This window comes from Phaseolus vulgaris, chromosome 7 (assembly GCF_000499845.2).
Source record: "Phaseolus vulgaris cultivar G19833 chromosome 7, P. vulgaris v2.0, whole genome shotgun sequence".
NCBI classification, from domain to species: domain Eukaryota; kingdom Viridiplantae; phylum Streptophyta; class Magnoliopsida; order Fabales; family Fabaceae; genus Phaseolus; species Phaseolus vulgaris.
The window spans coordinates 18,878,363-18,904,810 of record NC_023753.2 but is presented as its reverse complement, the minus strand read 5'-3'; the positions used below and the strand labels follow the sequence as shown (position 1 = coordinate 18,904,810).

Below are 26,448 nucleotides of genomic sequence, written 5' to 3'. Positions count from 1 at the left end.
TTTGAGAAGTAAAAAAACTCTGCACAATTTGTGTGAGCTTATAGTGAGGCTTGTTTCCTCTTTACATGGTCTTATCTTGAAGAGTGTGAGGCTCTCAAGTGGCGACCCTTCCACTCATCTTGGTGGCCTCCATACCCCAAGTGGCGTGATCATCCTCACCATCCCTTCCCTAAGTTTCTTCTTCCATTTTCCTTTCCATTCCATTTATTCTCTTGATTTTCATATATTGTTCCTTGAATTGTGCTATTGGGTTTTGGCTCATTTATTGAGTATGAATCATCATTTGGTTTGGAAATAACCACCATTGATGCTTACCATGTTCTCATTCCATTTCCGCAATTGCATTCCATATTCACCATATCTTGTTTTTCCATCTTTACCTTTGTGAAGTGAACCTTCACACTTACTTAACCATTAGGTTAAGTTCGTATCCAGTGGGAATCTTCCTTAGGTCCTAACCATTAATTGCTACAATCTCAATCCTAAGTAAAGTGTCACACCTAAAAATGGCTAAATCTAAAATCAACTCACATCAATGGTGGAAGAGAGAAGTTAGGAGGATCGTTAGAGATGGAGGAAAATGGGACTGAAGGTTATTTCAAATGACAAGTCATTTTACTGAGGTTCTTAAACCCATGGTATTTTATGGAGGTTCTTAAATCCATGGTATTTTACGGAGGTTTTTAAACCCATGGAATTTAACAAAGGTTTTGGAACCCATGGTATTTTACAGAGGTTCTTAAACTCATGGTATTTAACAAGGATTTTGAAAGGCTTTTCCTGAGGTTTAAAAAACCCCCGGGAAACATGTTCCCCAGAGATGGTTTAGTGGGGGAAATTGAAACTCTGGGTAAATGACTTAATAAAGGTTTTAACCTTGGGTAATGTAAAAATAAACCCCCGTTAAAATCATTTTTTCTTGTAGTGAAAGATAAGGAAAAAGAATTAGAACGAAAACAAAAAATAACAAGATTAATATTTTGATCACCTTATTTTATGTATAGTCTTCTCAATGTGTGGTCTAATCTTAATAAAATTTGATTATAGAGACTAAAATTTAAATAAAACAAATTTTTTATAGTTTTAGAGAAGTACGAGGAGAAATAATATAAAACAATGTGTGAGAAGGTATTGGTGGATTTGTCTTGGCCCTGGTCGGATTCATGGAGAGGTTTGTGATATGGAAAGGTGCTTGGATTGCGATTGTGAATCATATCTCTTGGTCGGATATCGAAAGATGTTTACCAACACCCGTAGAATTTGACAAGTCGTTATAACCAACCTATATTATTGGCGAATTTTCGATAAACTATCCAAAAATTTTGGAAATTGTTTTTTATCCTCCCGCTCTACACGGGAAATCTTGACATATAAATAGAGAAATTGTTTGATGTGAAAGGGATAGAAAATTCTTTACTCATTTGTGCCCGGTTCATAATAAATGAATAGATAAAAATTGAACACATTAAGCGAATATCCAGAAACACATTTAAACCAGAACAAATTGGAGTTCGTCATGGGGCAGAAAAAACATTTCCTACTCCATAGAAATCCAAACTAGCTCCATTCCTTAGGAAAAGAGCAAAAACCACGTGTTTTACCTTTGAGTTAAGACGACATGAGAAACCCAAGGCAAGGCGTTCCAACAAAAAATGAGGGAAATGACAACCCTCTCTGCAACAAATCATGGAGACCGTGCAAGAACTCCAACGCGAAAATGTAGAGAACAAAAGACAAGGAGAAGACATTTGCACATAGCAAGATCATTTGCGCGAGGAGTCGCGATTAGAGCAAGAGAAGACTAGGAGATGAAGCAGAAATGTTCTGGCAATTGATGGAAAAGGTCGTCAAAGCCAACGAATATCTACAGAAAGTCAATATGAAATTGTGATGATCATCTCGAGATCAGACATCGCGACAAGTTATGGTAAACCCGTGCCAATAGACGCACAAGAAAACCCACCATCGTTCTCCCAGGAAATTATGGATGAGTCGGTTCTCGCATTACCTTAGGCAACTTTTAGACAACCTCGAGGTATCTAGCAAGCTGAGTTTTTCTCGAAGGACCAATCATCTTCTAGGACATCGTCGAGATGCCTGATATGAATTCCACCAAGCGCACGGGCACAATACAAAGAGTTGTCATGTTTTGGCCTCCTAACTTGCCAGACTAGCGGGGGACGGACTTTTGCATAATTACTTGAAGACGTAAAGAGGGGAGAAGCTACTCTGAATGTCACATCTCGCGTTCCTTAGCACGAGATCGCCATTCTGGAGGATTTCAACACCATAACGGGAGGATTTTCGGACAGAGGGACGACCACCTCAAGCCACAAGCTCTATGCTAAATCAATGTTGTCTTTGAAGACTTGTCAGGAGAATTCAACAACCCCATATGTTTCTCATCATCCGATCTGAAAGTGGTCGCCCCACATAAAGATGACCGATAGTGTTATGAGTGATCACCATGGGACACAATGGACATCGGGTCCTAATCGTCTAATGTAATGTTTTGAATTTTAGAAGAGTTGATTTGGAGCTGAAATTGACCCAAGAATCATGGTTTTTTTTTTGTTTGATCGGCGACCCAAGAATCATGGTAGAAGCTATTGAAGAAGGGAAACTTGATTTGCTTCCTCTGAAAAGAAGTAGTCTGAAAATGTTTCTCTGGGAACCCTCTTTCACTTCTTGGTAGAGAGTCTGGACAGCCAAAGTAGAATTCCCAGGAAATTTGAAGCACCCCACTTCTTGATGCACCACTTTAAGAACCACCAACTCACCAAAAGGTATTGTGTAATGGCGGAAGCCAAAAAAAAATAAAGCAAAAAAAGCAAAAATTTAAAAAGCTAAACTCAAAGAGAATAAGATGTGATAAACAAGAATAGAGAGCCAATAAAAGACAAGCAAAAAAAATAAATAAGGCAACCAAGAAAAAGTCAGCACAAGCAAAAAGACCTAATAAAAGCTTTAGAAAAGATGAAAAACAAAAATTCTAGAAGAGACTGGTAGGGACTGTTCCAAAATTTATATCTATTTTTTTCACAAAGATTTGGAATATGAAAATTTTATGGTATATCGTGAGCTTAAAAAGGAACAAAATGCCACAAATTTGAGGGCAAACAGATATGTATACGTGGAGAAACAAATAAACCAAACTTGTAAAAACGCAAACAGTTTAACAGCCAAGGAGAAACTGGTTTCAAAACTGGCAGATTGGATTGTACAATTTATAGTAATTTTTATACAGCAAATTGTAAGCTGAAATTTTAACTGTATATAGGTAACATATGAAAAAATATATGGTAAAAGTTTCAGGCTAAAACACCAAGGGAGGTTCGGAAAATTTAAAACCGAGAGAAAATTAGCATTGAAACAGGTTGTCAAATAGAAAAATGTCATGACTTTTGAAATTTATATCTTTTTCGTAGTTGAAACTAGGATGTGCCTTTTTTTAATGAGAATTGGTAATAGGTTAAGGTCTTTACAAACAAAATTTCACAAGGTTTGGATACAAATTGAGGTCAAGATAAATTTTGCAAACTAAATATAAAACATAAAATTTTGGACACTGAACAGAAACCTAATGGAAGAAAGAACAATGGACAAAACTCTCAAGAAACAGTGACAAAACACCAAGGGAATTAGGTGCAGAAAATTTAAAACTGAAAGCAAAACTGGCATTGAAACAGGTTGTCAAATAGAAAAATGTCATGGCTTTTGAAATTTATAACTTTTTCGTAGTTGAAACTAGGACGTGCCTTTTTTAATGAGAATTGATAATAGGTTAAGGTCTGTACACATTTTTTTTCACAAGGTTTGGATACGAATTGAGGTCAAGATAAATTTAACAAACTGAATGTAAAACATAAAATTCTGGACACTGAACAAAAACCTAATGGAAGCAAGAACAATGGATAAAGCTCTCAAGAAATAGTGAGAAAAGAAATGCAAGAACGCACCAAGGAATGAATAGCAAGTGTGGATACTCAATACTAGGCAACACAAGAAAAACAAAAGCAACACTTTAAGCAAACAGTTTGTGTGCACTAGAGAATTTTAACAAACACATTGTAGACAGCAACAACACATGAATGATTTTGACAAAAAGAAGCAATATTTGGACGTGACAGTGGACATGCAAGAATAAGGAACACTAAACAACACCTAAACACACACATACACTAAACACAACAAACAACAAGAAACACAAGTTGAAATAATAAAAAACAGCAAGAACAACACAGTTTGGCAGGGTGATGTGCGGACAATGTGGACTTGATTTAAGCGAAGATAAACCGAACAAAACTCAAGATAAACCAAGGGATTCACATACAAGACATATTAAATGGTAAAAGTTGAAAGAAGACACCAAAGGAATGAATCAAATGCAAGAAACAACAAGAACAAATGAAGAACAACAAGGTTAGGCAACGAAATGCAGTAGAATGCGTGTGATGATTGTGGCACTGAATTTAAATGGTGAAAATGATGTGTAAGCAGTGGCAACACAGGTATAAACGATAGAAGATGGAAACAACCGGTAAAAATGGAAGAAAACAAGAAGAATATTCCAGAACAAGGACAAATCAAACAAGAACAAATGTTGAAACCAAAAAAAAAAGTTTGTAGAGTTTTGACTTAGCTTGACCAAAGGATTTTTTGTGTGCTCTAATCCACCTGATGCAATCCAAGATCTTGAATGAATGATTGAATGAAGAATGCAGCAAAAATGGAGTGGTGATTGAGGCACATAACGGTTGAGAGGTGTTAGGTTTTGGAAGTTTGATGGTGGTCAAAGAGGCTCACTAGAAAGAGAGATTTGGGAGAGAATGATTGTTCCAATTCATAACTCTTATTCATTTAATTGCAAATCCAAATACATGAGTGCATTTGAGAGTATTTATAGATGAAGGTAGCTTGCTCTTTAAGCTACTATAACTCTAGTTAAGTAAACGTAACTATAGTGAGTATGGTGGCTTAAAGAAGTCGTATGTGCTCTTCTAAGGTGCTTTAGAAGCCCTTACTTGTATGACAAGTTAGGGTTTCTAGAGTATCCTTATTTCATTTATAATAGATAAAAGTATAATACAAATCCTATACAAGTTATTTCTATTATTTATACATACAGTTCATCTATCTTTTATTCTTGTGTATGGTGATTTTGGATGGTCCTCTATCGTGTTATGTTGTCCTTGGATTCGACCTAAGTTATCCCTATACTACATTAGGGGGAACATAGTTTTATTTTGAGACTGGACGCGACTAAACAGTTCTATTAGTGATCGACCATTCCATCAGCTCGGTGAATGTCCATGATATTGATAAGGGACATAAATCAATTTATTTTGTCAGCAAAGTCCTATAAGGAGTCGAGGCGCGTTACTAGATCATTGAGAAGGTTGCTCTCGTTGTTGTCTTCACTATTCGATGACGGTAAGACTATTTTCAGAGTTTCACTATCGTGGTAATGATCGATCTTTCCATCAGGCAGGTCCTCGCTAAGCCAGATATAGCTGAAAGGATGGATAAATTTGCAGTTGAGTTATCAGAAACCTCAGGGGCCTATCAAGCGACAAGCTTTAGCAGATTTTGATAGCGGAATGTTAGGCTCCTTAGAGGAAGGTCAGACTTTGATGAAGCGACCTTTAAAGTTCTTATAAACGAAGATTGAAAAAGGGTGAGCAAACCCCTTCCACTTACACTGCTTAAAGATGCCCTATAGCTGACGAGACAAATTCTTAAATTTGATAAAGTAAAAACACATGTTTGAAGTCAGAATAAAACTGAAGTGCGTACAAAGAATGATAAAGGCCCAGATAAAAGCCTAACTGTTCGGATGTAGTTGGGCCAAGGTCATGTTCAAGATGGTCAACACCTCATTCTCAAACAAATCCAAAGACAAACGTAACCTTAATTTAATGAACAATATTGTAGATGAAACAGAAAGGGCCCTCAGTGTCGACATTCTCATCCTTACTCACCAGCTCATCTAGCTCACATACTTGTACTACCCTCACATGTCTCTCATCTGTTTTATTCAAAGTTGTGACTCCCGCAGTGCCCTAAGCTTTTTTGCACAAGTATACTTGAAAATTTCCTTAAAAGATCCGCTCTAGCCTAAAGGTACGCGGTAATATAATCCATGATAACCAAAAAAGACACCAAAGACACGACCTTTACACGACCAAACCCATGAAAACAATTTTTCAAAACACTAATAACTAATAGTACCAATAAACCATGAAACTTCAAGGAAAATAGGGTTCATAGAATCACATAATGTGAAAGGTCTTTTTGTAAAGTCCTCACCCGAATAAATAATTAAGAACGGAGGGAAAAGGTTTTAGACGTACCTACGAGAGTGTGACACAAGAGACAAATTCTTGAAGAGGAGGACACGAGAAGGTTCTAGAATGTGCGCAAAATGTTTTGTATTTTGAAATGAGAAGTTATGAGATGTTACGCGAAGTAAGGAGGTCGTGGGATGTTAAAAGAGAGAGAAATCGCGCAACCACTAAATAGGTGCCACGTGTAAAAGTGGATGAGTAACTGTTAGAGCCACATTGTATAAATGACATCTTAATGACAGCATAAACCTCTTCGCCTACTTGACTCGGGACTGGGCAGTTGTGTGTCGTTCTGACCCTGGTTGGGTTCATGGAGAGGTTCGTGTTGTGAAGAGGTGTTTGGATGACAATTGTGAATCATATCTCTTGGTTGGATATGGAAAGATGTTTACCAATACCCGTATGTTGGCCCAAGGCAGATCGCCTCCCCGAACATTAAATTTGGTTAGTCATTATAATTGATATATATTCTTGACAAATTTTCCAAAATTTTCATTTTTTTTTATCTTCCTACTCTATATGGAAAATCTTGTACTATAAATAAAGAAAAGATTTGATACGAAAGGGATCGAAGATTCTTTACTCATTCATGTCTAATTCGTAATAAACTAATAGAGAAAAATTGAATGCAGTACGCGGATACAAATAACCAAATCAGTAATAAATAGAGTAACTTCAACTATAAATTGGCTTATAGATCAGAAGTTGGGTTACATGTACAAAGCATTTACTTCACCAAACTCCAAAAGATTGTTGCATTTTGCCCTTGAAATAAATGAAGAAGTAGAAGAAAAATAATGATTAATTGCTTGTTTGTTTAAGCTTAAAGTGAAAAAAAGAACCCGTTCATACGAAGCCTAGGAAATGAAAGAAAAAAGTCCAAACATGCATTAAACGTTATCCATAAAATTTGCAACGTCAAGACTTTATTTAAACACCTTAAGAAAAATTACATATAAATTTACAAGTCTAAGATAAGTTCGAGTTTCATTATACCATATTACCATATTGATATAAAAAGATATACACATCCCATTTTTAATAATTGAAATGTATAAAATTGTATCTTTTATCATTTTCCGACGAATTACATACATACATATATATATATATATATATATTCAATTGCAGTATCTATCTTAATAAGTTATTTAAAAATAAGTTAGATATTTATTCATATCTCAATCAATATAAATATTCTTTGTCAAAATTAAAATGAACCAATAAGTAGAAGTTTATCTTTGATCTTATACTTTATTTACTTTTCTTTAACTTGTTTTTATTTTTTTAACAGCATAGAATGTCCGTTTCTCTTTTTCCTTAAATCTATTAATTATAAATTGTAATAAACTATATATACATGTATAACATATTATAATTTTAACCACTCTTATTAAATTTTATCTTCTGTACTTTACATTTCTCATTTAAAAATATATTTCTAGTTTTCTCAATATTCCAATTTCTTAATTTGATTGAAATTAAAATATATATTTTTTAGTTAGATTTAATTATAATTTGCACCATATATTAACATGTACGATTAAATATTGTTATTTTTTTTAATAACCGATTAAAAATTATTTTTTTAATAACCGATTAAACACTGTGTATGAAATTATCTAATTCTCATGTATAGCCTGTTCATATTATTAGTTAAATCTTATTTTGGAAATAATTATGTGTAAAATGTATTAAATAATATGCATTTTACCTATTAAAAATGATAGGATTACTTAAATGTTAAATATTAATATAATTTCTGAAAAAAAATATAATTAAAATCATACCAAACCTTCTTTTCAGGAAAAAAAATCATTTTAATTTTTTAAATTTCAAATATTAAATTTGACTTAAAATAAGAAGAGTTTAGATCTTCTCCTTATCAGAACTTTAGTTTTGTATTTCTGAAAGAAAAATTAAAAAGTATCTATATCTTTATTGTATCTCAGATTCTAATTACACATGTGGAAAAATAAAAATGTATAGAATAAAAAATATAAAATTATTTAGTAATACAATTTTTTTAAAGATATAAATGTGTAAAAAATTAACATAGTTTTAGAAAAGGTGAAGTTAAATTCTTCTTACACTTAATCTTTTTGAACCTGCACCTACATAGTTTTAAATTTATGAAAATGTCCTTCTATCCGAAAACAAAAATCTAGAATTGGAAATAACATAGTATGAAAAAGTAGATCTGAAAGAGATTAATATGTTCTTAAAATAAAAATTTAAAATAGAATTAAAAAATCAAAATCTTATTCTAAAAAAAATCAGCAATACAAAAAATACGTTTCAGAAAAAGAAATCTGAAATGCAGAATGTATTTTTATATGTATTTCCATTTTATATAAAGGCATTTTCGCTTTTTCACACTGAAATTGGGTGCATGATATGGTGCAGGAAGTAATTGCCAAAGGTGAAAAAGAAAGTAGCCCTTTGACCATTAGAATTTTTGAATTAGGCAGTTTCTTCCTGCACCCCTATAATTTTCTTCCTGCACCTCCACAATGTTATGCATAGACCAAACTGTCCCTATTACTTTTTAAAAACCTTAAAATGCACCTGTATTTATTTATTTTTCATTCTAGATTATGGAATCCGGAAAAAATCGGATTGACACTTCTGGTAAAATTTTGGATCCACCAATCCGTAATTCAAAATATGTATTTCACATTCAAAAATCCATCTATCAAAAAAAGTATTCCAGATCTACCAATCCGTAACAGAAATATGCATTTCAGATTCAGAAATTCATAATTAAAAAGAAACATTCTGGATCCATCAATCTGTAAAAGAATTAGGCTTCCAAATTCAGCAATCCAGAAATCAATAATTTATGGAAAATTTGCTTCTGGAACACCCCTCATCCAAAAAAAAAATGAATCAGATCCAGATTGATGAATTCGTAGCACACTCCCAGATCCCGATTTTCGGTAACTACGATGCCCTTTTCAAATAAAAGGTTGATAGAGAAGAGCCAAATGTCCCAAGGAGGTCCAATAGACAAACTAAACAACCCTTGTGGATGAGGGACTTCATAAGGAATTAGGGTAAAGCTAATAGTAAATGTTAAGGGGCTCATGTAAAACCCAAATTTTGTAACCCTAAACATCACTATATAAGTGATGTTGTTTTCGAAAATAAAGCAGAGAACATTTTTACCCTATTATTAATTCCCTGAGTATTTGTTAGTAAGGTAGATATTGCGGCGTACCCTAACATTGATGCTTTCATTAACTTTCTCCATGCCTCCCAAACTTATACCCAAAGAATTGGAAGACCTTCTTCAGGCCATCAAGGACCGCCTCACTTCCATCCAGTCTCAAATGGAGGCTAATGAAGCTCGCCAGTCCAACCTTGAGGCAAGGAATGATTTCCTTCATTCTTCCATTACGGTGTTGCAGGACCAGGTTTCCACTATCCCTAATCCTCAATCATCACCATTTATTAGTTCACATAACACACCACCACCGTGCCCCCACCTCTTCCACCAATCAGACCACCCAAACTCGAAATTACTTTTTTTGAAGGACCCAACCCCCTAGACTGGTTGTTCCAAGCGGAACAATACTTCAACTTTTATCACATTTCCCCGGAAAATAGATTATCCATGGTTCCTTTTCACATGAGAGGGGAAACCCTTAGTTGGTTTAAGTGGATGCACCAAAATCATCTTATTATTGATTGGCCATCCTTCACACGTTCCTTAGAATTACGTTTTGGGCCTTCCTCATACACAAACCATCAAGCTGAACTTTTCAAACTCCATCAACAAACCACAGTCACGGACTACCAAACCAGATTTGAAAAATTATGCAATTGTGTCCATGGCTTAAGTTCGGAAACCATCCTTAACTACTTCATATCAGGTCTCAACCCTGAGACCCGGAGAGAACTTGCAATCTTGAGCCCTTATTCCATCCCACAAGCTATTGGCCTAACTAAGCTTATTGAAGACAAAATTAAAGATTTCAAACCTAAACCAACCCGACCCCCTGCATACACCACTGTTCTGAATTCCATCAACACCCACATTAACCGATCTCAAAGCACACAACCTACACCCCATACCCTTCCAATTAAACACCTCAGTCTCATCCAAATGCAAGAACGCAAAGCTCTTGGTCTATGTTATAACTGTGACGATAAATTTCTACCAGGTCATAAATGCTCCACTTCACATTTTCTCCCCCTATTAGATGACACAGAACCAGTCCCTGAAATTCTACACACCCCTCCTGATCTTGACGAAACAGAAGATATGATCCATTTCCACCTATCTCCCCATGCTATCACAAGAAATTTTTCCCCTCAAACTCTAAAGTTCCAAGGCCTCATCCACAATTTACCAGTTACTGTTCTCATAGACTCTGGCAGCTCCCACAACATCCTTCAACCTCACATTGCCAAACACTTACACCTACCCATTCAGCCCAGCCCACCTTTTCGAGTTATGGTGGGAAACGACGCCTTCATAACATGTCAAGGCATTTGCCCAGAGGTACAAATATCTCTCCAAAACTCAGTTTTCACGATTCCCTTCTATCTCTTACCTATAGAGGGTGCTAATGTAGTTATAGGAATTGAATGGTTGTGCACTTTGGGCCCCATTCAACCAGATTTTGCAATCCCCAGCATGGCCTTCACCCACCTCAATAAACAAATCACTCTTACAGCAACAAACCCACCAACCCCAACACAAGATACTTACCATCAACTTTGCCACAACATTTCCATCCACACCATTGCTTCACTTCATTTATTATCAATTGACACACATTCCATGATCCCCATTTCCCTGGAAACTAGATTACAAACACCATCCTCCCCACTTTACCAATTACCCCACTCCATTCAAACTATCCTACGCAAACACCGGTCCATCTTCAAACCACCCCACGGTCTACCCCCACTAAGACCCCATGACCACCACATTTCCCTCTTACCCAAAACTGGTCCAGTTAATGTACGCTCATACAGATACCCCCACTCTCAAAAACATACAATCACCCACTTAATTGCAGAGATGTTGCAGGAAGGGTTCATCAAACCCAGTACCAACCCTTTTTCATCCTCAGTCCTGGTCATCAAAAAGAAATATGGGACATGGTGCTTTTGTGTTGATTACCGGGCACTAAATGTAGTCACCATGCGTGACTGCTTTCCCATACCCACTATTGATGATTTGCTAGATGATTTGGGGTCAGCTCCAATTTTTACCAAAATTGACCTATACTCAGGGTCCCACCAAATTAGGCTCAACCCAAATGACACTCACAAGACAACCTTCAGAACCATAGATGGACACTATGAATTTCTAGTTATGCCTTTTGGTTTGACTAATGCTCCCTCCACATTTCAGACAACCATGAATGATCTATTACGACCTTTTCTTAGACAATTTGTTTTAGTTTTTTTATGACATTCTTATTTATAGCCCCACACTGCAGGACCATTTGATCCATTTAGAGCTTATTCTGAAATTGTTACAAACACAACTATTTTTTGCTAAGCTTTCTAAATGCAGTTTTGCTACTTCAAAAGTCAGTTACTTGGGCCACATCATTTCCCAAGTAGGAGTGGCCCCTGACCCAGAAAAAATAAAGGCAATCACAGAATGGCCACAACCACAGTCACTCACGACTTTAAGAGCATTCCTCGGTCTCATCGGATTTTATAGAAAATTCGTTCGTGATTACACCACTCTCGCTGCTCCTCTCACCAATTTATTACATTGTCAAAAGTTTACATGGCCACACACGACACAACAGGCATTTACAACAGTGAAGACGAAATTAGCTAAAGTCCCTAACCTACATCTTCCAGATTTCACACAACCTTTTGTGGTAGACACTGATGCCTCCGCAGTGGCTGTTGGAGCAGTCCTCAGCCAAGCCAGTCACCCAATCACCTTCTTCAGCAAAAAGATGTGTCCCCGTCTCCAAGCAGCATTAGTGTATGTGAGAGAGATGTATGCAATCACAAAAGCAGTAAAAAAATGGTGCCAATACTTGTTAGGGAACCATTTCACAATATACACAAATCAAAAGAGCCTCAATACACTGCTATCACAAACAATCCAGACACCAAAACAATAAAAAATGGACAGCAAAACTCCAAGGGTATGACTTTCAAATAATTTACAAATCTGGAAAACACAATGTTGTGACTGATGTACTATCCTGCCAAGAGCCGCCACCCCTCTTGGTATTGTTAGCTGTCTCCTCACCGATCCCCATCATATTCAAAGAGTTGCAACAATATTTCAACACCACAAAGGGCAAAAATTTAATACTTACACTCACCAACAACCAACCATTACCAGTCAATTCTCCACCAGTTAAGGCCTACTCTTCTTCCGCAACCGGATTTTTCTTCCCCAAACTCAAGATTTCCGCAAGCGTATTATCAGCGAGTTTCATGATTCACCCACATGGGGACACTCTGGGTTGAAACCCACAATGTCCAAGGTAGCTGCATCCTTCTATTGGCCGGGATTGACAAGAGACACTAAGGAGTTCATACAACATTGCTCGGTGTGTTAACAGAATAAGTACCTGCCACATAAATTACAAGGATTAATTCAACCCCACGATCAAGTATGGGCAGACATCTCTATGGATTTCATTACGCACTTACTGGAATCTGCTGGCCACACTGTAATTTGGGTGATCTGTGATCGTCTGTCCAAGTACGCCCACTTCTTGGCCTTACCCACTCACTACATGGCCCAAACCCTCGCTCAAAGGTTCCCCCACTGAGACCTGCCGTTTACATGGACTCCCCACGAGCATCGTGTCGGACCGAGACCCTATCTTCACGAGCACCTTTTGGCGGAACCTGTTCAAAGCCCAAGGAACAACACTACGTTTCAGTTCTTTATACCATCCTTAAACCGATGGTCAAACAGAGGTTTTGAATAGGGGATTAGAAGCTTATCTCCGCTGTTTCGCCAGTCACCACCCCCATTCATGGTACAAATTTCTTCACCTCGTAGAGTTATGGTATAATACGTCTTACCATTCCTCCATTGGCACCTCCCTTTTCCACACATTATATGGACGACCGCCACCCACCGCCATTGACATACTCCATACACCCGAAACGGGCACCACGATTTCAGACCTGCTACACGAGCACACCATCGTTGTCCATCACTTGAAGCATAACCTCCATCGCAACCGCCAACAGATGCGGGCCCAGGCAGACAACCACCGCACTGAATACTCCTTCACCGTCGGCGAGTGGGTGTGGCTTCGTCTGCAACCGCACCGTCAACACTCTGTTGAACGGCGCCACTCACCCAAGCTCGCTCCTCGTTTTTCAGGCCCCTACAAGATCGCGCGTCACATAGGACATGTGGCCTACGAGCTCATACTTCCCTCATCATCACACATCCACCCTGTGTTTCACGTCTCTCTTCTCCGTCAGTTCAAAGGGGTATCTCAAGAGAGTTCATCTACTTCAAGTACGAACCCCACACCTCTTCTGAACTTACCTCCTTTCGCAAACCCTAATAACCCTCCGACAGCACCGCTTGAACTACCCACTCCGCACACGCCACCTGAGAACGCATTTACGAAGACGCATGTGACTTGGTCTCCCGCGACCGCTCCACTTCCCACGTCACCCAACCTCCAGAACATTCCAAGCATTGGTGACACCCTTTCAAACCCTAATCGTGGCCCAATGTTCCAAGGAGGCCCAATAGACAACCGTGCACTTTCAAACTTTGAGGACAAAGTTGAGTGTCCAGCGGAAGGCAATGATAGAGAAGAGCCCAATGTCCCAAGGAGGCCCAATAAACAAACCAAACAACCCTTGTGGATGAGGGACTTTATAAGGAATTAGGGTAATGCTAACAGTAAATGTTAAGGGACTCATGTAAAAGCCGAAATTTTGTAACCCTAAACATCACTATATAAGTGATGTTGTTTTCGGAAATAAAGCATAGAACATTTTCATCCTAGTATTAATTTCCTGAGTATTTGTTAGTAAGGTAGATATTGCGGTGTACCCTAACAAAGGTGAAGGCCAGTTTCGGGATATAGAAAATTGTAGGGGTGCAGGAAGAAAAACGTAGGGGTGCAGGAAGAAGAAGCTTTTGAATTATCCAGCACCAAAAGCCCAAGCCCAGAAAGTCAGAAACTGCACTGCAGCTCTGCCACTGGTGGTGGCAGCTTCTAACTCTAAAACCCTTGCCACGTCTTCCGCAACGAACATCTCTATTCCAATGGCTTCTACGGCTTCCAGGTACGCCTAATTTCTCATTTCTCTCTCATTTTCACTGAAAGCCCAACGAAACTCTCCAATGGGTATGCCAAAAAACCGAGCTTTGACACTCTCATCCAATAAAGTTACAAACTTTGGGTCATTGTTGCTGAACAAAGATTTACACAACGTTTTTCTGTCCGTGAACAACTCATTCTTTTTCTATCTGTCTGCACAGGCGTTTGAGGGCATTCAAGCGGTGGATGCAGTCCAAGGGTTTCCAGTGGAGCGATGCATTGGAGTTTGTGGATACACCCGAAGAGGGAATAGCGGTGAGAGCTCTTTGCCAGTTGAAGGAAGGTGATGTTGTGGCCGAAATGCCAAAAGAAGCTTGCCTCACCACCAAGACTAGTGGGGCACGTGAGATCATTGAAGATGCTGGTTTGGATGGTCATTTGGGGCTAGCATTTGCGATCATGTATGAGAGAAGCTTGGGTGGGGACTCACCTTGGTATGGATACCTTCAACTCTTGCCTTACCAAGAGTGCGTTCCAATTGTTTGGACCCTCGATGAAGTAAACGAGCTTTTGTGTGGTACTGAGCTTCACCAGGTATACCTTGTATTGTTGGGCTTAATCATCATGAAGGATGAATTAACATTGACCATATAGAGCCATGCTACACATGCTACTAATTTTTTATTGCTAATTCGAATGTGTGAAGATGAAGAGGGATGCTTTTGTTTCTTGGTTGAAGTTTTGTTGTTAGATTGTCTTTCATGTATAGTTAACTTAATTGAGCACCTTATCAATGCCTTGTTTTTATTTATTTATGCATTACATAATCTTCATGTATAACACTATGTGCTTTACCTTTCATGAAAATTATCTGATCTCTTACAATTTTAGGCAGACAGAGCAAGAAGACAAGGCTCTGATTTACGAGGACTGGAAAGAGAATATTCTTCCCCTGTTGGATTTAGCACCTTTAAAACTAAACCCAAAATTCTTTGACATAGAACAATACTTTGCAGCGAAAAGTCTTATATCTTCACGATCTTTTGAGATTGATGATTACCATGGTTTTGGGATGGTTCCCTTGGCAGATCTGTAAGTAAAGCCTATTGTTATTAACATGGTTTTCTTTTCTAATCTCAGTGTACACCTTTATTTTCCATTTATTCATTTCAACTTTGCTGCAACTCAAATTTGTAACTGGTTTTAAGAGCGAGAATTTTTAGGTCTAGCTTTAAAGCTTTTCAAGTTCAGTAAATGCTGATAAATTTATTCTGTCTAGAAAATAATGCCATCTTGTGTTTGTATACCGTTTCAAGAACTGCTATAGTGAATACAAATCTTGTGATGCTTTACTTTTTAATTTAAATAAATAGTTATAAATGAGAGTATGTGTAATATGCACAATTTGTTTTTTTGAGCTAGAAAACACAAATACTACACATGTTATGAAACAAGAAAATAGCTGAACATGGCTGGACTATAATACAATATAACATAGAGTAAATATTTAAATCAAAATACGGAATTATTTTATTTGTAAATGATTCATTGTATGCATACAAGTTTATTGTTATTGTTGTTGTTGTTCTCATCCAATTATTATGATATTCCCATTGGCACTGCTATAAAAGTTTATAAATATAAGTAAAACAAAATAAAAATGTAACTTCCTAATGTTCACAACCGACATGACAACTGTAATTTTGAAGAGTCTGTGATTTCCTGTCCAGATCTGAGGATTTTCCCATTCTAATAATGTCTATACTGTCTTCTGCTCTAGATTCAATCATAAAACAGGTGCAGAGGATGTGCATTTCACTGCTATGCCCTCTAATTATGAATCAGGAAGTGATGTAGATGGTAGTGATAATGATAAGAGCATTGTTAAGGAAGAAGTAGCATTTGATCAAATTCCCTCTATAGATATGACTGCGTCAATTGGTGCAAATGTTGGTAACTGCGTTGGTAGTGATTTGGATAGTTCTTCTGTTAGCGAGGATGATACTTCTATGTTGGAGATGATTATGATAAAAGATGTCGACAGTGGAACTGAGGTGAGAATTTTCCTTTCAGTTATATGTTTTACACTTCGAATTGAAACGTTCAATGTCACTAAGCTACTCTTGATGCAACCTCTTAATCTTCCCTTGAAGTTACTCTAATATTCAAGAGTTCCTCTTTGCCTAATAACAGGTATTTAATACTTATGGGCTATTGGGTAATGCTGCTTTGCTTCATAGATATGGATTTACCGAGCCAGATAATTCCTATGATATTGTAAACATAGACATGGAGCTGATACTTCAATGGTGTTCTTCAGCTTTTTCGGACCGCCACAGTAGAGCAAGAGTTTCCCTTTGGAAAAGGTTAGGCTATTCTGCATGTGGCAGCCAAGAGTCTGAATATTTTGAGATCTCATTTGATGGAAAACCACAAATTGAACTCCTCATTTTATTACACATCATGTTATTGCTAGATGATGCTTACCAAAAGTTAGACCTATCGGCATCAGTTGCTGGGAATTGTCCTGAATCAAATGGTGAAACCACCCATCTTAATGGTAATATGTTTCCTAATGAAGCATTTAATATGAGCAAGAAATCCTTGCTGCCTAAAAGGGTTTGTGATGCCCTGTTGTCAATTGCGGACATGAGGGAGAGTCTCTATGGTTTGAATTCAGTTGAAGATGATATTGAAGCATTGGAAAGGTGTAGTTTAACTAGGGAGAGAAAACTGTATCATTCTTTGGTGCTGCGCATCAATGAAAGGAAGATTCTTCAGAAGCTCAGAAATTATGCTTCACAGCCAAATAAAATCAATAAGCACAGTTCACCAAGGAAGAAATTGAAAAGGACAACAAAGAAAACGACTTGATTTTTTGGCGTTCATTATTTTGTTCTACCATGGGATGCTATAACTTATATTTCGGTGCACCCAGTCAATGGCATATGCAAAAGTAGCATAAAAGCCTCCATTTTGTCACATTGAATTTTGGTCAGCAATAAAAGTGATGCATCATTTCTCTTTTTCATCAGTTCTTCAATGTACCATTTGTGTTTCGTAATTTATGCCATTATCTTTCATATTCCTTGCATTTTCTTATATTATGTTTTCCTAGTATTAATGGGAACTGCTACAGACCTAAATGAATCCTTTCAGGGAACATTTCATAATATTATTATTTTAAGCAGACCAACAATTTTGTGGTTTTCTGAGACTTCCATTTCTTTCATGATTTTCAATTGCTGCTGTAGCTAGATTATATAAAATTCAAATGTGTTATAAATTTAAGAAATGCACAAAAATAATTTTCTATAGAAAGCTTATAAACAACAAATGGTCTTTTTTTTTTTAACGTTATTAAACCTTAGAAAGCAATTAAGTAATCCAAGGGGAACATTGAAATATGAAATCTTGGATCATCTTTAATGGTAGAACTCATTTTAAGTTTTTGATACACTATTACAAGTTCACTAGTGTTATACGGAATTTAATAACTACTAGTATTTTTAGCTCCAATATTAAAATTTGATCTGAATTCTTATATGATTTTTAATGAGTTTCACAATATATTATTACACTTTTAAATTTGTCTCTTTTATCACTTGTTTATTTGGACAAAAACAAATTAAGCAGTGATAAAAGCTTCAAGTCACCAACACAGCTACAAAGCACAAAGGTAAGGGCGAATTTAAAATCAGAATCTTGCACAGCAAAAAATCTTATCGACTGACAATTAATACATATTTACAAATTAAACTATTAACAGCTTTCACTGCTCATCAAATTTTATTTGAGTAAATTTATTTATAATTTTTTTATGTGAAGTAAAAATAACTGATGTGTAAATTAAAACTCGTTTACCTTAATAAACTTAATGATTTTAACTTTTTTTTAATAGATAATTTAACTTTTTGTATAAACTAACTTTTATTTTGCAGAATGTAAAAGTTATTTTTAGATTATGGGATAATTTTTTTTTTCTTTTTCTTTTATAAATACTTATAAAAAGACTCATAAATTTATACTGTATTGTTTTAATTCATTATAAACTTATGTGTATCTGTCCTTTTAAAATATATTATTATAAATTTATACTAATTGATTATAAATTTATGTGTTTTCATATTTTTAAAATATTATCATAAATTTTATGTTTGTTACAAAAAGTTATATTGATCAAAACACCACCAAAATAATAGTTGTATATGATAAATGATAAATTTACAAATGTCATTACAAATTATAATATATATTTATATATACACATGTTTTAAAGAAGAAAACACTAATTTGATATGTTATAATTTTAAAACAATAAATTCTTGATTAGGTTGGAGACTAAGTAAATATTGGTCTTCAAGATATTTTTCAGCTTTTTTATTATTAAAATAATATTTTTGTCAATAAATATATTTATTAAATTATATTGAAGGAATATTCATAATTTCTTGAATTTAAAAAAAACACATAAAAAAAATTAATGTAATGTATTTATGACACATTAATAATATATAATCTATAATAAAAAATTAATTAAATAAATAATAAAAACTTCATAAATAGAATATTTTTGTTTTACATTAATATTATTATAGCGATTATAAATTAATATAAAATCATCTTATATCCTGTTAATGAAAAACAATGAATTAGAATAAATACATTATTATAAATTTAAATAATTAAAAGAATTTAAAAAGTATATATATACTAATATATATATATATATATATATATATATATTAATTAGAGTACTTTCTTTTTTACAATGCGAAAAATGTAGCTGCACATTTGAATATATTATATTTAATATCTCTATATGTTTTCCGTTAATAAATAAAATAAATAGTTTAATTTACTTTGCTTAAAAAAAATAATATAAATTTTGAACTAAAATAATTAATTAATAAATGAATAACAAATCAAACTATATAATATTATACATTACTTTTTTAAAAGTTGAATAAAGTTGTAACAATATAAGGAAAATTGAGATGTTGAGAAAGGAGAGAGAACAAAAATAAAACATATGTATAAAAAAAAAAACACATTTATACATAGTTATTAAAAGTATGTGTAATATATATTATTAGATACAATATATAACTATAACATATTATGATAATATATTATTATGTTAGAATATGTTATTATTATATGTAATATTATATTATAATAATATTGTAATTATATCATTAGAATTATAATTACATATAAATATTACACATGTAATTATTATTACAATATTATAATATATTATTATATTATAATATGTATTATATTATAATAACATAATATATGTATACGAAACTCACCACATATATATAAAACTCACTAATTAAAAATTTATTATTTTTGTTTTAAAACAAGTTTATTATATATTTTTAAATTGATATGTAATATATTATATATTTTTGCTTAATTTTTTTTTTTAATTCTTTCCTTGAGAATCTGAAATAAAAGTGAGGGTAATTAAAATATTTATTAGAAAGAATGTTTTGAATTTTTTTAAAAAATTAGTTAATTAAATGATAAAACTGTAAGAAATTGTTTTTTTTTGTTTTTTTCTCAAATTCAAATTTCTCTAAATTTTTTAAAATCAAAATTTTAATTTAATATAAATAATTTTTAAATTTATTGTATTTTAATATTATAAAAGGTAAAATTAGAAAACGGGACGTCTACCTGTAGAAAAAGAATCTACTTTATATATATTGTCATAGATTATTATTATAAAAGATAAATAAAATTGAAAAAATACCGTGTAAGAAAACATTTTAATAGTTAATTATAGATATATAAAATACATAAATTTATATTTTAAATTTAAAATAAACTTTGTTTGTAATATATTGTCTTATATATAAATATATTATATAAGTAGAGTACAATAAAATTGTAAACAAATATTTAAAGATATATAAATCGTAAACAAAATAGTTACTAATTAAATTTAAATTTAAATATTATATTTAAATATAATAAACAATTTATTTTCACTAAACCAATTTTATTGAGTAAAAAAAAGATAAAAAAGTAAACTTTTAATTATTTATATAATTTTTTTTAAATTTTTTTGAATCATTTCAGTTTTTAACACCCTAAACTAAGTAGTAGAAAATAAATGTGGTATGTAACACCTTAAAAGTACATCTAACTATTATAATACAAGTTCTAAAGTTTCTATACAAGCTTAGAGTATTTCAAAAGGTTCCTAATACATGATTATGACTTATATAAATACAATATTTACAATACATATACTCAAAATCACATCCTAAGGTCCTTCAAACTCTCTTTCACCTATATAATCATTTGCTTGTGTACATAATATAGTCATTGCAGTTCACAACACAACAAGAAAAATAAGGGTAAGCTAGTGAAAATAAAAATTTATAATATATACAATTAAATCAAAAGAGCAAACCAAATTACATGGATCAATTTCTCAATTATTCAATCTTTTTCAAATCCCAACATAAAACAATCACATAGATCCCACATGGATTTACACATCCAGGATATTTGACAAACATAATAACTATTATTGCCTTCCGAAAGATCTGTATTAAGTAAGTCCCACCAGAGACTAACACCTGATCCAATACCCAAGACTTAGATTACCAGCGAATCTAAGAGAAATGATCAGGGTAAGTTCAATACAACCCAAGTCGTGTATATCATATTTACGATGTTCATGAACTCCTCTATCAACTTCTCACCACCTAATATCTTAGTCTATGTGACTTAGATCATTAGTGAAATTAGGAGATCTCTCTCACCACATAGGCATCAATACTTAATACACAAACAAACATCAGTTTATACATTATCCCAAATGTATGACTTCAACCCCCTACAATTTTCATTATGCAAGGCGATCCACAACATTCAAAAGTCTAATTACCGTAAAAAACAACACTTAAATACTAAACCATCCAAATCTAATAATTCTACAAGATTAAATAATATATAAACAAACAACACAAGATATGAATAAACAACATCCCTGCAAGAGAAATTGAATATTTGGACCACGTCCCCTCCACATCTAAATCTTCTAGCCTAAAGTACTATTTAAAGGTAAAGTTAGTTTCCCTTACCTTAATTGCTTGCTTTACAAACAAACTCTAGAATTTGAGTCTCTGAGCGTCAAAATATAAGGACCCAATGCAAGTTATCAAACAAAACAAAAATTCAGTATATAATAGATTAAGTAGACATAATTACTTTTCTCAACTGACCTCACCAAGATATTGATCACAAAATCCTAAGGAAAAAAAAAGATAATAAAGGATCTTTAGAGCAAATATGAACTTACTCTGTTTGAGAATTTGTTCGGGTAGAAATGTTCCTTAACCCCTCAGTTAGAGCATGATGCATACATATCATTCATAAAGTATCTAATATATATATAGGGAATTTGATATTTACATATATCCAAAAACAAAATGTCAAAATAAAGTAAAACATTTTATCTACTCAAAGTAGAGTTCTATCACTTCCAACATTATCTACACAATCATCAGAAATAAAGAAAAACAATTTTTAAAACTTCTAAGATAAATGTAACCTTAGATCACAAACATAAAATACATCATTGTTCATTTCATTTTTAATAAAGCAGTCAAATGTTTATAAATAATTCACACTCAATATTACTCATGTTAGAAATCTATTTATCAACATATACATACACTTGACTATACTTCTGAAAGAGTCGTACATTGAATTAAACGCATAGATTTGCACCTGTCATACTACCCCTTGTGAACTCCACACACTATGTGTATAATAATCCCAATACCACTTCATCTCAATACCAATGCATCTCATATGACATGGTTAATTCATATAATAGGCCAAATCATTTGTTGCAATGTTGTTCTTGTGTGTTGGAGGAGGAAGATGATGCAGCGAAAGTCTTGAAGGAGAATGGAGGTTGCACCGAAATGGACTAGAGGAGAGTAAGAATAGGCGTTGTATTTTAGGTGCAAGGGGCCAAGGAAGAGGTTATACCACTTTCCTTAAGTTTGCTCACTAGGATTGAAAGCATCTAATAAAGAGAGACTTGGAGAAATGTGTTGAAAATTCATAAACACAATTCAATATTCATTCAAGTCTAAAGATTACAAGAGAAGAGCCTCTTATTTATAGGCTCAAGATCTCCTAAATCATGCCTATTGGATGCCTTCACCTTATTTAAGTTAAACTTAACTATGGTGAAGGTAAAGGCAAGCTAAAATTGGGTAGACTCCTTAAGGTGCTCTAGAAACCTTTGCTTAAATGCTAAGTGAAGGTTTATAGATTTTCTTGGAATTATTTTCAACCTATTCTAAAATTGGCTAAAAAAATACAAAGCACAAAGAAAGACTATTCTGTTATTTACAATTTTATACAAGATTAGAAGAATTTAGTATTTGATTGTGCTGTGAGGAGAGTCTTTTGTATGTCCTTTCTCCTAGCCATGGCACGAGTGAGAGAGTCTTTCAAATCGCAGACACATTCATATGAACCTCTTTCGACTCAAGACTGACTCAAAGAAATAAGGAGCAACAAAAATGAACTTACTCTAACTAAAATTTTGATCCGATAGTATTACTATATTCACTACTAGGAACTTAGTGGTGACCTCCGATCATTACTATGATAAAGGGGGTGGTCAAAATCTTAAAGAAAAGGCATAAGAGAAAAATAGAATGGTTTTTAGAGAGATAGTGGTTATATTAAAATGAGACCTAAATAACTTATTTTTCTATTTATATCTCATTTTAATAATAAAATATTCAAGTACTATTTTAATTATACCACTTCTATTCTAAAACTATTTTCTTACACTGGTGCATAAAGGTTTAAAGAGGGCAACTATTTTCACTTAAAACGACAACTTTCTAGCCTCCTTTGATGTACGTGTAGTCTTATGTCAAACAGAGAAGAAGACAACTATTTAGCCGCCTTCTTAAATTCAGATTTATAAGGATGGTTATGGTAAAAGCCGCCCTTATAAGTTGTACGTATTCAAACAAAGAGGGCGACCATGGTAAAAGCTGCCTTTTTACACCTCCCTTTTGTAAATCATTCTGAAGCATATAAGAAGACGACTATTTACCTTAGTCGCCCTTATAAGCCTTTGTTCTGTATATAAGATGGCGACTATTTACCATAGCCACCCTTATAAATCTTTGCGCTGCATATAAGAGGGCGACTATGGTAAATAGTTGCCCTTGTAGATGGTTATTTTTTTTAGTACATTCTATTTAATGCTAATTCTCATCTAAATTGACTTGTTCAATTATAACCCAGTCATACAAATACATAAATTCAAAGAAGCAAATTATATATATTGATAAAAATATATTACAAACACTAATAATATCTTTACCTATATTCCTATCTATCTATCTAATTCCTACACTATTGATTAACTATCGTAGAGTTATAAAAATTTAGGAAATATGTGAACCAAGAATGTCTAACATATTCTATGATGTTCGAAGACATTGGTTGCTCATCCGTGAAGAACTGCATTACAAAATAAGGTTCACATAAATTAGTGTTAAGATACATACATGTTAAAGAATTATAAAAATAATTTAGCATCATGCTACCTGATCCCAATCACTTTTAAGGCTTGGTCTTACAATGATAACCATCCATTGCATAACGTAATAGCCACACTCATAGCTTCCTGGTTGTCTATTACACTATAATTCAATAAAAAGTAAAAGTTAATATTGATAAACAATGAAAAGAGAAAGACAAAAACTACAAACCTTTAGTGTCATCCACTTTAGATTTTGAAAATTTGAATTAGATCGACCTTTTAGGATGTTATATCCACTCGATGAACTGATTAATACAAAAAACTGCCTTAGTAGATGCTTAATTAGTAACATACAGAGTTAAGTTTGTACTTACTTATCAATGATATTCTTCAGATGTGTGGATGACTTCTTGTGTAGGGAACAGAACCACACAACAGTCTTATCAACCCTGGATAATACAAGTAACTGCCAATGACCCCTATATCATCCATCAAAAGAGTTAGTAAATATTTAAAACATGAAATAGTAATAATTGACGACATATAATTAAACTTACTCATTAATGTAAGGGCATAAATAAATTTGTTTTCCCTCTTTTTCGAAGGTGTTAGTGATTTATGATTGGGTTTCACTTTTCTTTGTTCCAGTGGGATTAGTATATGAGGGATCTAAGAATCCATACACATCTTCATTCCCATCATTGATAGAAACTCCATGCAAAAACCTACAAGTTATTAGTTAAAGCATAATCAATAATAATTTAACATAAAGTAAATTGAAATATAGGTAAAGATACTTACATCATAAAAAAATGAATTATATTTATATTGAACTTCTGATCCCCAACTTCAAATTCTAAGACATGTATATGTACAATGGAATGTCAGTGTTTATTTTAAAAAAATGTATCATCCCATAGAATGTTGAACACCCGCAGACTCAATACCAACACGTATCAATTGCTTTGCGTTTAACACCTTCGGAATCAATACCAACACTCAATACTAAAACGTATCAATTGTCGAGGGTCGAACATGTTGGGTCTATTAGTGTCTAAGTTCAAGAGGGGAGGGGTGAATTGAGCTTATAAAATTTTCGCAGGAGCACACAATTTTCAGTATACCAGAGGCAAAAAGAACATATTGTTTTTACATGAAACAGATTGATTCTTCAGAGCAGTCTAGCACAATTTGAATTTGTTCAATGTAAAATTGTGATTAACAGATAATTACAACAGAGTCAGATCAGCTGAATATTATGAGGATGAATGATACAGTTATGCTTAGAAATCAAACAAATTTACTCAACACAAGGTTCTAAGGAGAATGGTTTTTACATGAAACAGATTGATTCTTCAGAGCAGTCTAGCACAATTTGAATTTGTTCAATGTAAAATTGTGATTAACAGATAATTACAACAGAGTCAGATCAGCTGAATATTATGAGGATGAATGATACAGTTATGCTTAGAAATCAAACAAATTTACTCAACACAAGGTTCTAAGGAGAATGGTTCTTTCTCAGATTTTAATGAATAGACTGTTTGTTCATAGATCACTTAAACCATCATATACAATTGCCTTGTTTGTGATTAGAAAACTTTAACAAATCAGGAAGAACAGTTTTTACTTAAACCCAGAATTAACAGATTCAATTTCAAAAGAACAGATTTAGTTCTTGACAGAATTAAGCAAAACCAAAAATGAGTGTAGGGATGAGAAGAAAGGCACACAAGTTTTTATACTGGTTCACTCATACAGAGCTACGTCTAGTCTCACCTTACCCCAAGGTGGAATCCACTAAAAACAGTACCAATTACTTACAAACTCAGCAGTTCTTGAACACTACAAGAACAACACCAACAATGCTGAAAAACCCTATTTCAGCACACCTTTGCACTCCAAGAAACCCTATCAAGGAGTGACTAACACATACACCTTTACAAACCATAATAAAGGAAAGATTACACCTGAAAAGAAGATGCAAGAACTCAAAACCAGTAGTTCAATTTGCTGCAGAACTGCACCAACACCTTCACCAAGATCAAAGGTTTCCTAGAACAAGCACACTTGAAAATCTCTTTGGAAAACCTTTCAAAAATCTTTTGATCCTTCTTCTCACATGGAAAATGTTTGATCTCTGTCAAAAACGTAATTGCTCAGCTCTTTTTCATGAGAGAGACTTTTCTTTATATAGAAAACAATTTCTAACTTCTTTTCAAAAAACAGTTGAAAAACAGTTATGAAAACAACAAATTCATTTTTGAACTTAACAGATTTATTTGTAAAAACTGCCAACTCAGCTAACTGAAATAACTGT

The 26,448-nt window shown here is 33.8% G+C and overlaps 1 protein-coding gene and 1 long non-coding RNA gene across 2 annotated transcripts; one reads left to right on the top strand and one right to left on the bottom strand.

Annotated features, from left to right (window-relative positions):
- Positions 1-11,997: 11,997 nt before the first annotated feature.
- LOC137828017 (uncharacterized) lies at positions 11,998-14,052 on the bottom strand. The gene is made up of 2 exons (XR_011083805.1): positions 12,993-14,052; positions 11,998-12,910 (listed from the first exon to the last, which is right to left on the bottom strand). It is a non-coding gene; the product is annotated as an uncharacterized lncRNA (long non-coding RNA).
- Positions 14,053-14,226: 174 nt separating this feature from the next.
- Positions 14,227-17,612, top strand: LOC137828016 (ribosomal lysine N-methyltransferase 3). The gene is made up of 5 exons (XM_068634412.1): positions 14,227-14,606; positions 14,803-15,175; positions 15,477-15,673; positions 16,362-16,635; positions 16,775-17,612. The coding sequence occupies exons 1-5, from the start codon at positions 14,587-14,589 to the stop codon at positions 17,453-17,455; spliced, it is 1,545 nt and encodes a 514-aa protein (XP_068490513.1). The 5' UTR covers positions 14,227-14,586; the 3' UTR covers positions 17,456-17,612.
- The last annotated feature ends 8,836 nt before the right edge of the window (positions 17,613-26,448 follow it).

Bases quoted from the DNA above. Each gene is read 5' to 3' on its own strand.
- LOC137828016 (XM_068634412.1), top strand. From the start codon at position 14,587: ATGGCTTCTACGGCTTCCAG. The intron at 14,607-14,802 runs GTACGCCTAATT...CTGTCTGCACAG, and splicing joins ATGGCTTCTACGGCTTCCAG to GCGTTTGAGGGCATTCAAGC. The intron at 16,636-16,774 runs GTGAGAATTTTC...GCCTAATAACAG, and splicing joins ATGTCGACAGTGGAACTGAG to GTATTTAATACTTATGGGCT.